Source organism: Lepus europaeus, chromosome 21 (genome assembly GCF_033115175.1).
Source record: "Lepus europaeus isolate LE1 chromosome 21, mLepTim1.pri, whole genome shotgun sequence".
NCBI lineage: Eukaryota > Metazoa > Chordata > Mammalia > Lagomorpha > Leporidae > Lepus > Lepus europaeus.
In genome coordinates, this window is record NC_084847.1 from 24,822,280 (window position 1) to 24,834,246 (window position 11,967).

At 63.5% G+C, this 11,967-nt stretch overlaps 2 protein-coding genes across 2 annotated transcripts; one reads left to right on the top strand and one right to left on the bottom strand.

Moving 5' to 3' along the window:
- The first annotated feature begins 1,622 nt into the window (after window positions 1-1,622).
- Window positions 1,623-6,720, top strand: TLCD3B (TLC domain containing 3B). Its single transcript, XM_062181006.1, has 5 exons — window positions 1,623-2,062; window positions 2,837-2,920; window positions 5,401-5,635; window positions 5,973-6,068; window positions 6,271-6,720. Exons 1-5 carry the CDS (start codon window positions 1,938-1,940, stop codon window positions 6,556-6,558), a joined length of 828 nt encoding a protein of 275 aa, XP_062036990.1. The 5' UTR covers window positions 1,623-1,937; the 3' UTR covers window positions 6,559-6,720.
- A 1,086-nt stretch (window positions 6,721-7,806) lies between these two features.
- On the bottom strand, window positions 7,807-8,460 carry C21H16orf92 (chromosome 21 C16orf92 homolog). The gene is made up of 3 exons (XM_062180068.1): window positions 8,397-8,460; window positions 8,012-8,170; window positions 7,807-7,898 (listed from the first exon to the last, which is right to left on the bottom strand). Exons 1-3 carry the CDS (start codon window positions 8,458-8,460, stop codon window positions 7,807-7,809), a joined length of 315 nt encoding a protein of 104 aa, XP_062036052.1.
- Window positions 8,461-11,967: the final 3,507 nt, after the last annotated feature.

The following is an 11,967-nucleotide window of genomic DNA, read 5'->3' on the forward strand; positions in this document are numbered from 1 at the left end:
CTGCACCATGTTGGCCAGTTTTGTTGTTGTTGCTGTATTAAACGTCCACAGCTGCTTCCTCTTCTGTGAAGCAGATAGCGCCTGTGAACATGAAATATGAATTAGCACAAATCAGCTTACACTGTGCTCAGCACGCAGGAATGACTTCGGAAGTTGGAACTTTTTCCCCTTAGGCAAAGCAAGGCCCATTATCGGCTCCAAAGGTCTCCTGCCTCAGACTTCTCAAGGGCTTTCCCCTGGTGTGCCACTAGAGGGCAGCACAAAGTTGCAAATCCCCGTCCCTGGCCTGGGCGGGGCGGGGGGAAGACTTGGGGCAGGGAGAAGCCCATGGTGGAGTTGGTTGTTGGGGTCTATGTCAGGGAAAATCTGGAAACCACCGTGCCGTTCAGGTAGAAGGCCCCCACATCACGCAAAAGCTGCAGATGGCTGGCCCGGGCCACCGCATGGCCCTGGCTGGGTTGCTTGGACCTCACTTCTCTGGCGGTTGCATGTGGGGCTTGAGCCCGCCAATCCCTGGGGTCCCTTCCCACTCCAAATCTCGACTATGCTGTGGAAGAAGCAGAGGAAAGAGAGCACGGAGCGTGGCAGGGGGCCGGGCAGGTGCATAGTGGAGGCCAGGAGAGGTCAGACAGCGCCTCCACACCGTGACTCCTAGAACAAGGGAGTCCCAGCCACCCGTCCCTGTGTGACTCTGGGGAGTGTCCCTCTTTGGGACATTTCCTGCGCAGCCGCCCCCGTGCTGTCAGTCAGCACATGGGGACAGGGGACAAGTCGGGGCACACAGGTGCTCCTGGATGTTAATTTCCCTCTCTCCCATGGGGGTGGGGGTGGGGGTGGGTCTTGGGATCCTCCGGAGGCTGAGCCACGGTGTTTCATCCCCGTGCATTCCTTAGCAAGAGAAAGATGTGCCAGGGAATCCTCTGTTTGGCTGGACTGGCTGTCCCCAAGCGGGGACCCCACGCAGGCCACTAAAGGGACACAGTGGCTGAGGAGGACATGCCAGGTGTTCGCCAAGTGCTTGGCCCATCTGGGGCCCCGGCCACCTGCTTCCCTCAGAAAGCAGCCGCTTTCCCCAGCCCTTGTCCCCCGCAGCCCCTGTGCCGCAGCTGCGGTCTCTTTAAGGGCCTCCCCCTCCCTCTTCCCCGGCTCCCCCCAGCTCTGTCGCAGCCGCTGCTGTGGCTCAGAGCTGCATGGGGCGACGCCGCTGCAGGTCCGGTTTCTTGGGGTCTGGTCGGTGCCAGCGTTCCCCTCCCCCTCTCCCGCCCTCCCCAAGCTGGCGGCTTCCCCTCCCCCTCCCCCTCCCCCCAGGCGGGGCAGGGGGCTGGGCAGCAACCCCCTATAGCACCATGTGCGGCGTCCGCGCCGGGCGGCGGGGGCCGTGGCGGCCGCGAGAGGCGGCGGCGGCGGCGGCGGCGGGAGAGCGGGGCTGACCGCTGACCGCTGGGCCGGCCGCTCCCCGGGCGCCCTCCCTCGCTGTCTCCCTCCCCCGCCCAGGGCTGGCACCACGGTCCCACCCCCATCCCTCAGCCCGCCTTCTCGGGCCCTCCCAGCCGCTCCACGTAAGCCCCCCCTCCCCACCTGCCGCGGCCTCCCTCCCCTCCCCCAGCTGCGCCCTCCTCCGGCCCCCTCTCCCTCCCGGCCGGTCCTCTCACCCAGTCCTCCCCTCACACCGGCCTCCTCGGGCGCCCTCGCTCCCATCCTCCTCCTCCCCCCGGCCCGGCCCTGCCCCGCGGCCCTCTCCTCGGCCGCCCCAGTCTGGTCCAACTCCCTTGCCTCCCTCCCCTGGTCCAGCTCGCTGCCCCATCATCCCCGCCCTAGCCCCTTTGTGCCCCTGGCCCTCGCTTCTCCCTCTCCTCCCTGGGCTGTGCCGGCCCTTCCCCAGCCCCAACTCCCTTGGGCTGGGCCTGCCCGGCCCTGCTCGGCAGTCTAGAGCCACCATGCTGACCCCCATGGTGGCCGGGGGGGTGGTGTTCCCCGGACTCTTCCTCCTCTCCAAGAACACGCTCCAGCGGCTGCCCCAGCTGCGCTGGGAGGAGGCCGACGCCGTGGTTGTCTCAGCCAGGTAATCGGCTCCCTGCCCCTCGCCTGCTGCCTGCCCAAGCTTTGCCGGGACGGGAGATGCCCAGGCCGCATTCTTGGGTGCGGGAGCTGCTGCAGTGGCCGTGGGCTCCCTCCGTCCCCAGGACCTTACTTGCTGTCCCAGGAGACGGCGTCCTAACCCAGCCATCTGGTCTACTAGTATTCACACTGGGTTTCTTTCCTCTCCCTGCTCTCCTCCCACCCTCCCGAACCGGGCCAGCCTGTGACTGAAACACCCCTATAAGGTGGTAGGGAAGCAGAAGAGGGGTGCATGTTGGGGGCCAAGGGGCAGAGGAGTAAGGGGAGGACTCCGCACAGCCCTGGGAGGGAGGCCGGAGTCAGGGCGGGTGGCAGGGGGGGACCTGGGGTCACTGCAGGGCTGGCATGGTGAGCGGCATGATGACCGCTGAGTAGGGGCGGGCACAGGCCTGTGCCTTTGGCCTCTGGGCTGCCCTCCCCTTCCCCAGGGCAAAAGCCCACTCTCAGCGCTGTCTCACCTCAGTGTGACCTCCCTGGTGTGTCTCTTCTGAGGAACACACCACAACCGAGGCACAGCAAAGGGCAGCGGGAAGTGGGGTGAGTGAGCTAATGACCATGGCTGGGCTGGGATCCCAGGGAGAAAGCCCAGGCGAGCCCATCCTGGGAAGAAGGTGGGCGGACAATGGCCAAGTCCAGAGCACAGCCCCTTCTCCAGCAGACAGGAGAAATCAAGGCACGGGCCTCCTGCTTCCTGCTGCCTCCCTCTCTCTCTCCCCAGGCTGGTGTCCTCTGTCCAGGCCATCATGGCCTCCACCGCTGGCTACATCGTCTCCACCTCCTGCAAGCACATCATTGATGACCAGTAAGTGCCCTGCGGCCGCCGGGGCCCAGGTGCCCGCGGGCTGCGTGTTGGGGGGACCCCCGGAACACCCAGCCTTCTAGGGAACTCTGTCCGTGGTCCCTAAGCGCTGAACTTGGGCCTGAGCAAGTTAACTGCGGAAGCTGCAACTCAACACCCAGAGATAAATTTATCCGTCTTTCCTTAAAGGTCAGAGTCAGGGGGAGAAAGAGTGGGGATCAGAGAGAATCCTCGGGGCGGCTCCTCGCTGGCTTCCTGGCCTCTTGGGTCGCAGTGGGGTCCAGATGACATTTCCTCCCCCTGCCTCCCTCGCCCCCCCCCCACTTCCTACCTGCACCCAACTGGGGTGCCCCTCCTGCTGCATAGCTCACCCGTCACCTCCTCCCACCACCCAGGCGTCCAGCCCCAGCTCCGAGCACGAGGGAGATGACACAAACAAGGCCACTAACGGTCACGCAGTGGGGGCGGGGAGGGAGGGTGAAGAGGCCACAATTTGGCACTGACAGCTGCTGCAGTGCCCGCTGCTTGCCAAAGAGGCCCCAGGGCCGCGAGGTGGGGCGGGAGCAGCGGGCTCTGTCCGTGGTGCTGACGGGACCCACAGTGGCAAGTTGTCTGTGAGGGTGCAGGTGCCACCTCCCCTGATGTCAGCCTTTATGGCTCTGCCGTCCCTTCTCGGGTGGCTCTTGAGTCCCAGAGGACATCGTGCGGGTGACCCTGCTCTAGAAGTTCCCCCCATTCTCAGTTTGCCTCCTCTTTTTCCGTAGATGGGATACTTCCCCTCATCTCTGGAGTGAGGTCACATCCCTGCCTGGAAGGGCTGCCTCCATAAGGCACCAAGTTGATGCCTGGCAAGTGCCTAGAATGGTTCTTGGCAAAAACATAGCAGACATTTAGCTGTTTTTTTCAGACCCTGCCTGGTCACTTGGCTTCCTCTCGCCTTGTCCCCACTCCCTTCCTGCCTCCCGGCCCAAGAGGAGCCCAGGCACCCAAGCGTGTCCTCCCCACACCTTCCCTCACACGGTCGCAGAGGTCACCTTCTGCCTCCTGCCCCCCCTTCTCTCCCCCTAGATCTGTTCTTGTCTCCCTTCTCCCCTTTAATCCTCAGGTAGGGGAGGATCCGGGTTAATCCAGGGCAGCAGCTGCTCCTGCTCTGAGCACCTGGTTGCTGAGAGGGTGGGGACCAGCTTTAGCACACTTCGTAGAGGGCAGCCCAGGGTGGCCAGTCCCTGGAACTTCTCGTGGGCCCGCTGGGTCTTGCCCACTCTGCTCCTGAATTCCTCTTTCTAACCTGCTGCCCCCCATTGTCTCCCGGTCCCCCACTCTAGCACCACTCAGGGTGTTCTCTTTTCCCAAAATGACCTCTCTCCTTCCAGCTGCCCCTGCCCCTCCCCTAGCTGGCCCCTAACCCAGTTCTCTACTCTGCCCCCCTCAGCAATGTCTTGCACTTGGTCTTATTCTGTGACAGTCCCGGCTGACTGCTTCTACCCTCTCAGCCGAGGTGGGCGAGCTCCCCATGGGCTGGCCTCAGGACTCCCAGGGCTTCTGAGAGAGAGAGAGAGAGAGAGAGAGAGAAAGAGAGAGGGAGAGACTTTGTGCTGACTCAAGGAGGAAAAAGGCAACCCTGCCTATTCAAGCACTTCTCGTTTTTTTGTTATCGCTCCAAGCCCGGAGAACTTTCTCCGTCCTCGGCACCTTTGGCTCAGCATTTTCTCCTTAATACTTGGCCGTACCTGAAAAAGCAAGAGATCAGGGTCTCATGTGGGCAGAAAGAGCGGCACAGACGGTGCCTCTCCTGTGCCAAGAACAGGGCCAGTCTCTGACGCCTCTCGAATCTTCCAGGGGCAGCAAGGTGGAGAGAGTGAGGGCTGTGCAGCCAGACCTCCCATGGGCTTTGGCCAGCTTACCTAGTCTCCCCGTGACTCAGTCTCCTCATCTGTTCAGTGGGGATGATAACATTTTATAGGGCCTTGTGAGGAGTCAGCAGGCTTGTGCATGCCAGAACTGTAGACAGCATGGGCTCTTGTGCATAGTAAGCAGGCAAATGTGGTTGCCCATCTGGGCTCTCCCAGGCTCACCCCCTCTGCGCCCGTGTCGCGCCCATCCTGACCGCCCCATCCTCCAAGGTCTTGCCTGCACTGCTGTGTCTCATCCCTTATCTCTGTCCTGTCGTCTGTGGGTGTCTTCTGATTTATTTTCCCTTTCTCTCGCCATACTTCGGGGAGGGGAGGCGAGGAGACCCAAGTGGATCCTGAAGTTTGTCTGGTTGGAACACCAACACTCCCCCCTCCCTAGCCGCATGACTGTGACCTCAGACAAGTTTCTCACCCCCTACCCTGGGTCCCATCATCTGTAACCTGAGACTCCACTTCCCTCTCAGGGTTTATGGGAAGACCACGGGAGAGCACCCAGCTGACCGGCCACCTGGGGGCGGCTCAGTCTCTACCCTCCTGAACCACGTCTCTCTGTCTCTGTCTGCCCAACAGGCACTGGCTGTCCTCTGCCTACACGCAGTTTGCAGTCCCCTACTTCATCTACGATATCTACGCCATGTTCCTGTGTCACTGGCACAAGTGCCAAGTCAAAGGGCACGGGAGGGATGACGGGGACGCCCGAGCCCCCGGGAGCACCTGGGCCGTGGTGCGCGGCTACCTGCACAAGGAGTTCCTCATGGTGCTCCACCACGCTGTCATGGTGCTTGTGTGCTTCCCGCTCTCAGTGGTGAGTCCTCGGGGACCCAAGCTGGCACAGAGACTGGGAACTCCCTGGGCAAGCTCAGGAGGGCAGCGGGGGAAGGCCAGTGTCAGAGAGGGTGCACCGGGCACCCCCAGCCCCGGTGACAGCAGACACCCGCATCTGCGGCTGCCCAGCTGTGGTGCTTTGGAGCTGCTGTGGCCCCGTCTCTGAGCCTGGCTCTCCTGCAGTTTTACCTGCAGGGCATGATAGGAGGGAGCTGGAGGGGTCACGCGCCCTGTCCTGCACCTGTTAGAGGGAGCACCACTGACAGGGAGGGGAGGGGAGGAGCAGGGGCCGCCTCTCACCTTGTTGCCCCCCCCAGGTGTGGCGACAGGGCAAGGGGGACTTCTTTCTGGGCTGCATGTTGATGGCGGAGGTGAGCACCCCCTTCGTCTGCCTTGGCAAGATCCTCATCCAGGTGAGAGAGGCCCTGGGGCTGGAGGACACACAAGGGTGGGCACTTCCGGGGACTCCGGGGCTTCTAGAACGCGGGTGAAAGGTCCGGGTCGGCTGAGAGGAGAGGGAGGGAGACCGGCGGCGGTCCTGGCTGTCTTCAGCGGTGGGGAGGCGGGCAGGGCGCTGGCTCCGCCCCCCGTGGCAGCCCCTCTCTGTGCCCGCAGTACAAGCGGCAGCACACGCTGCTACACAAGGTTAACGGAGCCCTGATGCTGCTCAGCTTCCTGTGCTGCCGGGTGCTGCTGTTCCCCTACCTGTACTGGGCCTACGGGCGCCACGCCGGGCTGCCGCTGCTCGCCGTGCCGCTGGCCATCCCCGCGCACGTGAACCTGGGCGCCGCGCTGCTGCTGGCCCCCCAGCTGTACTGGTTCTTCCTCATCTGCCGCGGGGCCTGCCGCCTCTTCCGGCCCCGAGGCTGTCCGCCACCCTCTCCTTGTCAGACCCAGGACTGAGAGCGGGGGTGGGGGCCCAGGGACCCTCCCCGCCCCGCCCCCGTGGGGACAGAGCTCTGGGGCCGATGGGTGGGGTGGGGAGGGGCCGGGACGGACAGATGGACTCGGTACGGGAAGGGGCCTTCTTCCCTCAGGGTCGCTAAAGGCAGGGACCAGGTGACCAGAAGGCAGAGGCCGAGGGGACCCCTTGTGCGGGCCAGAGGAGGGGACAATCTTCCCCCTGCTCGGGCTGGAGGACTCGCAGGGAGATGGCAAGGACGCCAGGGGTCCCTGAGGGAGGCCCCGCCCCCAGCTGCAACCCGCTGGGCCGCCCGCCACCCCGGAATGGGGAAGAGGACTCCCGCACCCACCCGTGGGCCTCGCGGGGGCGGGTTGCCCCGCACGGCACCTCTTCCGGGGTGGGGGGAGACCAGCTTGAGGAACCGTATTTATTTTATTTATTCGCCCGAATCCAAGCTAGTTTGTTGGGTGGGGGGAGGGGAGGCTGCTACCCGCCCTTCCCAGTGCTGAGCAGCCCCGGGGCAGGCGAGGGGCGCCCGGCCCCGCCGCTCGGCCGCGCATCTTTGCTCTCGGGCCCCGGCACGTCCCTGGTGCTACAGACCTCTCCAGGCGCCCCCCCAGTCTGGGGTCGGGGGGCCCTGGGAGGTGCTTTCCAGACCGCTAATAAAGATCTCCGAGAACAGCCGCCAAGGCGCTGCCCTGTTTCGGCCCAGTTCTGTGGGGCCAGGAGGGGAGTGGGGTGGGGTGGCGTTGGGGACCCGGCAGCGCGATGCCCACGAGGGAGGGCAGGCCCCCGCTGCTGGCCGCGGAGCCCGCAGGCGGGAAGACGGCCAGAGCGTTTGTTCGTCAGCGGAGGGGAGGGCGGACCTGGCGCTCGGGCTGCGTCCCAGCCCGGGCCGGCTCCTCAGGCCCCTTTCTGGCAGCTCCTATGGGGTGTGGAGAGCAGAGGGGGCGGTTTGGGGTCCTCCCGCCCCTCCCAGGAAGGGGGTGTGGCGGGAGCTTGGGGGGCGAGCCTTACTTGTGGTCCCAGAAAGGGGGTGGGGCGGGAGTGTGGGGGGCGGGCCTTGTGGGCCTAGGCAGGTGGGCGGGGCAGGAGCGTGGGGGGGCGGGCCTTACTTGTGGTCCCAGGAAAGGGGGGAGGACGTGGGAGGGCGGGCCTTGTGGTCCTAGGCAGATGGGCGGGGCGAGAGCGTGGAGGGCGGGCTTTACTTGTGGTCCCAGGAAAGGGGGGGCATGGGAGGGCGGGCCTTACATGTGGGTGCAGAACTGGAAGAGGAGGAAGAAGAAGGCCACCACCAGGGCGCCCACCAGGATGTGGTGGAAGAGCCTGGAGTCGGAACCTGCAGGACAAGGAGGCGGGAGAGGGGACCCCTGAGCCTTGTCGGCCTGAATGCCAAGGGCAGCCCCTCCAGGCCCTGGCGAGGAGGGAGGCTGCTCTTAAGCTGGCTCCTACCTGAGTGGACAAAGACCACAGGTCTCTCTCCGATCAGCTGGGCCACGGCCAGAAGGCTGTCTCTGTCCGAGTCCGGGTAGTCGAAGAAGTCAGGCCGATCTACGAAGAGCGGACCCGCTGCTCGCGGGGCCGAGGCCTTGGCACGCTCTGGGCGGGGCACTGGCACCCAGAACAAAGCTGTGACAGCCGCCGGGGGACCCCTGCTCTCACCCCAAGAGGCAGGGCACAATGCGGGAGGGGGGCATTACTTCGTTCCCAGCAGACCCAGGCTGGGATGGGGCGGGCAAGAAGGAGAGGTGGAAGGGAGAGGAAGGCCCGGGCTGCCCTCCCTGTCCCCCCGGGGGGGGGGTACGAGCCCTTGTCCCCCCAGCCTCCTGTCCCCCACCTGCTTCTTTGGGTTCCGGCCTTGCCAGCCACACCCACACCAGCACCCACTGCCACAGCCTCATGACCCCACCACTCCCGCTAGAGGGGCAGGGCTCTATGATGTCACAGCCCGGAGCCATTCTGATGGGGGTCTCTGAGGTGAGGGGTGAGGGAACATGCTGGGGGCGCTGGACCCTTCCCTCCACCATCCCTTGCTGAAGCCCCCAGGTCAGAGTGAAGAGGCTGGGGTCCCCAGAGACTTCGTCCTCTCGGATGACGCTGGTGACGCCGCAACGACAGAGGCAGCCCCAGCTGCAGCTGTGCGCGGGACACGGGTCGGGGTGGGGTGAGGGTCGGAGAGCCTGCGGACCCCCCCCCCCCAGGGAGCGTGCACTGAGCACCTACTATGGGCCTTGTGCAGACTCAGGGGAGGCAGCCGTCTTGTCCCCACATTGCAGAAGCAGGACACAGAATGGAACCGAGGACACGTACCCGGGGGGCCGGGACTGCTCCCTGGGGCTCCCCCTCATTTTGCGCCCCCGAATTCAGGGGCACAAGGGTCTCCCCCTTCCATTCCCAAACGCTCTGGAGTTGGCGCCCAGACTGACCCGGGTTAGGTACCAAGAGCAACACTGGGCTTTGTCCGCTGGGTGGCAGCAGCGCCCGCGCCTCTCAGCCCTGGGAAGGGCTCCCGCCTCTGGCCACACATTGCCGCGGGCCGCCGGGGCGTCGTCAGAGGGAGTCCTCCAGGCCATCCCCAGGCAGGTCACCTGGCCTTCCCAGAGCCTACTCACTGTGTGTCTCAGTTTCCCCTTGGATGGTCCGTGGGTCCCTGTCCCCCACTCCCCAGGCCACCCCAGCTCTTCCCTCCCTCGGTCACTTCCCAAGGCCCTGTTCACTCAGAGGCCCCACCGCCCAGTTTAAGGGATCGCTGCCCTCTGATTGGCAGGGAGTGCTGTCTGTCACAGACGTGTTCCTGCCCACTCCAGCCGGCCCAAGGATACTTCAGGTTCTCCTTGATCTTGCTGTGTGAACCTGTTCAGGAGCCTGGGACAGATCAGTGACTTCCCCCAAGGCAGGTGGGAGTTTGTGGCATGTGTGAGGGCCTCTGCCCGCAGCCGGGGGCCCCATTAGGGACCCCCGCCCTGTACTACCAAATCTGTTCCCAGCAGTTTGCCAGCACTGGCCACGATCTCCTTCTACCGCCTGAACAAGAGGGGAACGTGGGCAAAGAGGAGGGAAATCGACCCCACAGGGCCTCCTTGGGCTTGTGTGGGCTGCTTTCCCCTGCTCTGTCTCCTCGGAAAAGAAGAAACCACTCAGCCAAAGTCGCAGTGCAGGGGCCAGCGTGGTGGTACAGCAGTAGAGCTGCCACTCGGGACACAAGTGGTCCCATATTCGAGTCCCAGCTGCCCCTTTCCCCATCCATCTCCCTGCTAAGTGCCCAGGAGAGCAGCGGAGGGTGGCCCAGGTCCCTGGCACTCACGTGGGAGACCCGGATGGAGTTCCTGGCTTCAGTCTCACCCAGCCCTGGTTGTTGGAGCCAGCTGGAGAGTGAACCAGTGGATGGAAGACCCCTCTCTCTTTCTTTAAAGACTTATTGAAGCCGGCGCCATAGCTCAATAGGCTAATCCTCTGCCTTGCGGCGCCGGCACACCGGGTTCTAGTCCCGGTCGGGGCACCGGATTCTGTCCCGTTACCCCTCTTCCAGGCCAGCTCTCTGCTGTGGCCAGGGAGTGCAGTGGAGGATGGCCCAAGTGCTTAGGTCCTGCACCCCATGGGAGACCAGGATAAGCACCTGGCCCCTGGCTTCGGATCAGCGCGGTGCACCAGCCGCAGTGCGCCGGCCATGGCGGCCATTGGAGGGTGAACCAATGGCAAAAGGAAGACCTTTCTCTCTGTCTCTCTCTCTCACTGTCCACTCTGCCTGTCAAAAATTAAAAAAAAAAAAAAGACTTATTGATTTATTCTGAAAGTCGGAGTTAGAGAGAAAGGGATCTTCCACAAATGGCCACGATGACCAGCCCTGGGCTGGGTCTCCCATGTGGGTGACAGGGGCCCAGGCACTTGGGCCATCCTCTGCTGCTTTCCCCAGGGCATTAGCAGGGAGCCAGAGTGGAAGTGGAGCAGCTGGGAAACAAACATCATACGCGGCGTCTCTAGCCACTACGCTCCCACACAGGTGCCTCTCCCCGCCTTTCAAATCAATCAGTAATCCAGGCTGCAGGGCACAGGTGGGGATCAGGGACCAAGGACTCAAACAGCCAGGTCCCTGGCTCCTGGCCCGACCGCAGGCCCGCCAGCAGCTGTTGCTCAGGGTTAGCTGGAAGAAGGGGTTGGGTTGGCTTCGTAGCTTTCTCAGTTGCTGCACAGGCTAGGCACAGCCGTGCTGTCCTGGAAAAGGCCCTTTTCGACCCACGCAGTGGATTATCCAGTCACCCAACCCTTAGACAGACACCCTGAGCTCCTGCTGTGCGCTGAAGGGCACTGCCGTTTATAGGTTGGAAATCACCAGGGTGGCGGAGGGGTCGGGGCTGGCCTCATGGCGCCCCAGAGCAAGCTGCTGCTTGCGATGCCGGCAGCCCTTATCCGGCATCAAATCCCAGCTGCTCCACTTGCAATCCAGCTCCTTGCTAACGCGCCTGGGAAGGCAGCAGGAGAGGGCCCAAGCGCTCAGGCCCCTGCCACCCACTTGGGAGACCCGGATGGAGCCCCTGGCTCCTGGCTTCAGCCCAGCTCTGATGGTTGCAACCCTTTAGGGGAGGAAACCAACGGATGGAAGATTCTCTCTCTCTCTCTCTCTCTCTCTCTCTCTCTCTCTTTCTGCCTCTTTCTGATGCTCTGCCTTTCAAATAAAAAATCACCAGCTCACAGGGGTGAGAACCCGTAAGGGTGCACCACTCCGCGGGCCACTTCTACTCCCTCCCCTGCCACGCGCTGGTCAGCCTCCTGCTCTGCCTGTCTCCAGGACTCCACAGAAGCCACTCTGGTCAGCTCCACCAATGACCTTTTCATTCTGTCCCTCCGCCCGCCACTGGGTGCACCTGGCCCTCACTCCTCACGGGGGCGCCACACTCTCCCATCCCCAAGGCTCCTCCTCCTCCTCCTCCTCCTCCTCCTCCTCCTCCTCCCCCGCCAGCTCAGCCTTGGGCCCTCTCTTCTGTATCTATATTCTCTCTCCCAAGGTGATCTCATCCAGCCTCCTGGCTTTAAATACCATCTATAGGCTGGTGACTCACAAATGTATATTTCCAGCCCAGACCTCTCCTCCGAGTTCCAGACTCCAGGAGCCCACTTCCTGCTTCATGTCTCTGTGTGTTAAGTCCAAGAACATCCCAGACAGAAGCGCTCCCAGATGGAATTCTTGGTTTTCCCAGCCCAGACTGACAGCGTCTCACATCTCTTCCTCTCAGCAAAGTGGTCCCACTGTTGCTCCAGAAGCTCTGCTCAACACAGACCCTGGCTCCCTCCCTGTCTCCTTCTTGACCAACCCCAAATAAGACCCACTGGCGCCGGGTTCGAGTCCCGGTTGCTCCTCTTCCAGTCCAGCTCTCTGCTGTGGCCCGGGAGTGCAGTGGAGGATGGCCCAA

What these genes read in the sequence shown, in the direction of transcription:
- C21H16orf92 (XM_062180068.1), bottom strand. Translation starts at nt 8,460, where the DNA reads ATGAGGCTGTGGCAGTGGGTGCTGGTGTGGGTGTGGCTGGCAAGGCCG. An exon ending in GCCGGAACCCAAAGAAGCAG is followed by an intron (nt 8,171 to 8,396) that starts GTGGGGGACAGG and finishes TCTGGGTGCCAG; the next exon opens with TGCCCCGCCCAGAGCGTGCC. An exon ending in TGTGGTCTTTGTCCACTCAG is followed by an intron (nt 7,899 to 8,011) that starts GTAGGAGCCAGC and finishes CTTGTCCTGCAG; the next exon opens with GTTCCGACTCCAGGCTCTTC.
- TLCD3B (XM_062181006.1), top strand. Translation starts at nt 1,938, where the DNA reads ATGCTGACCCCCATGGTGGCCGGGGGGGTGGTGTTCCCCGGACTCTTC. An exon ending in GCCGTGGTTGTCTCAGCCAG is followed by an intron (nt 2,063 to 2,836) that starts GTAATCGGCTCC and finishes CTCTCTCCCCAG; the next exon opens with GCTGGTGTCCTCTGTCCAGG. An exon ending in AAGCACATCATTGATGACCA is followed by an intron (nt 2,921 to 5,400) that starts GTAAGTGCCCTG and finishes TCTGCCCAACAG; the next exon opens with GCACTGGCTGTCCTCTGCCT.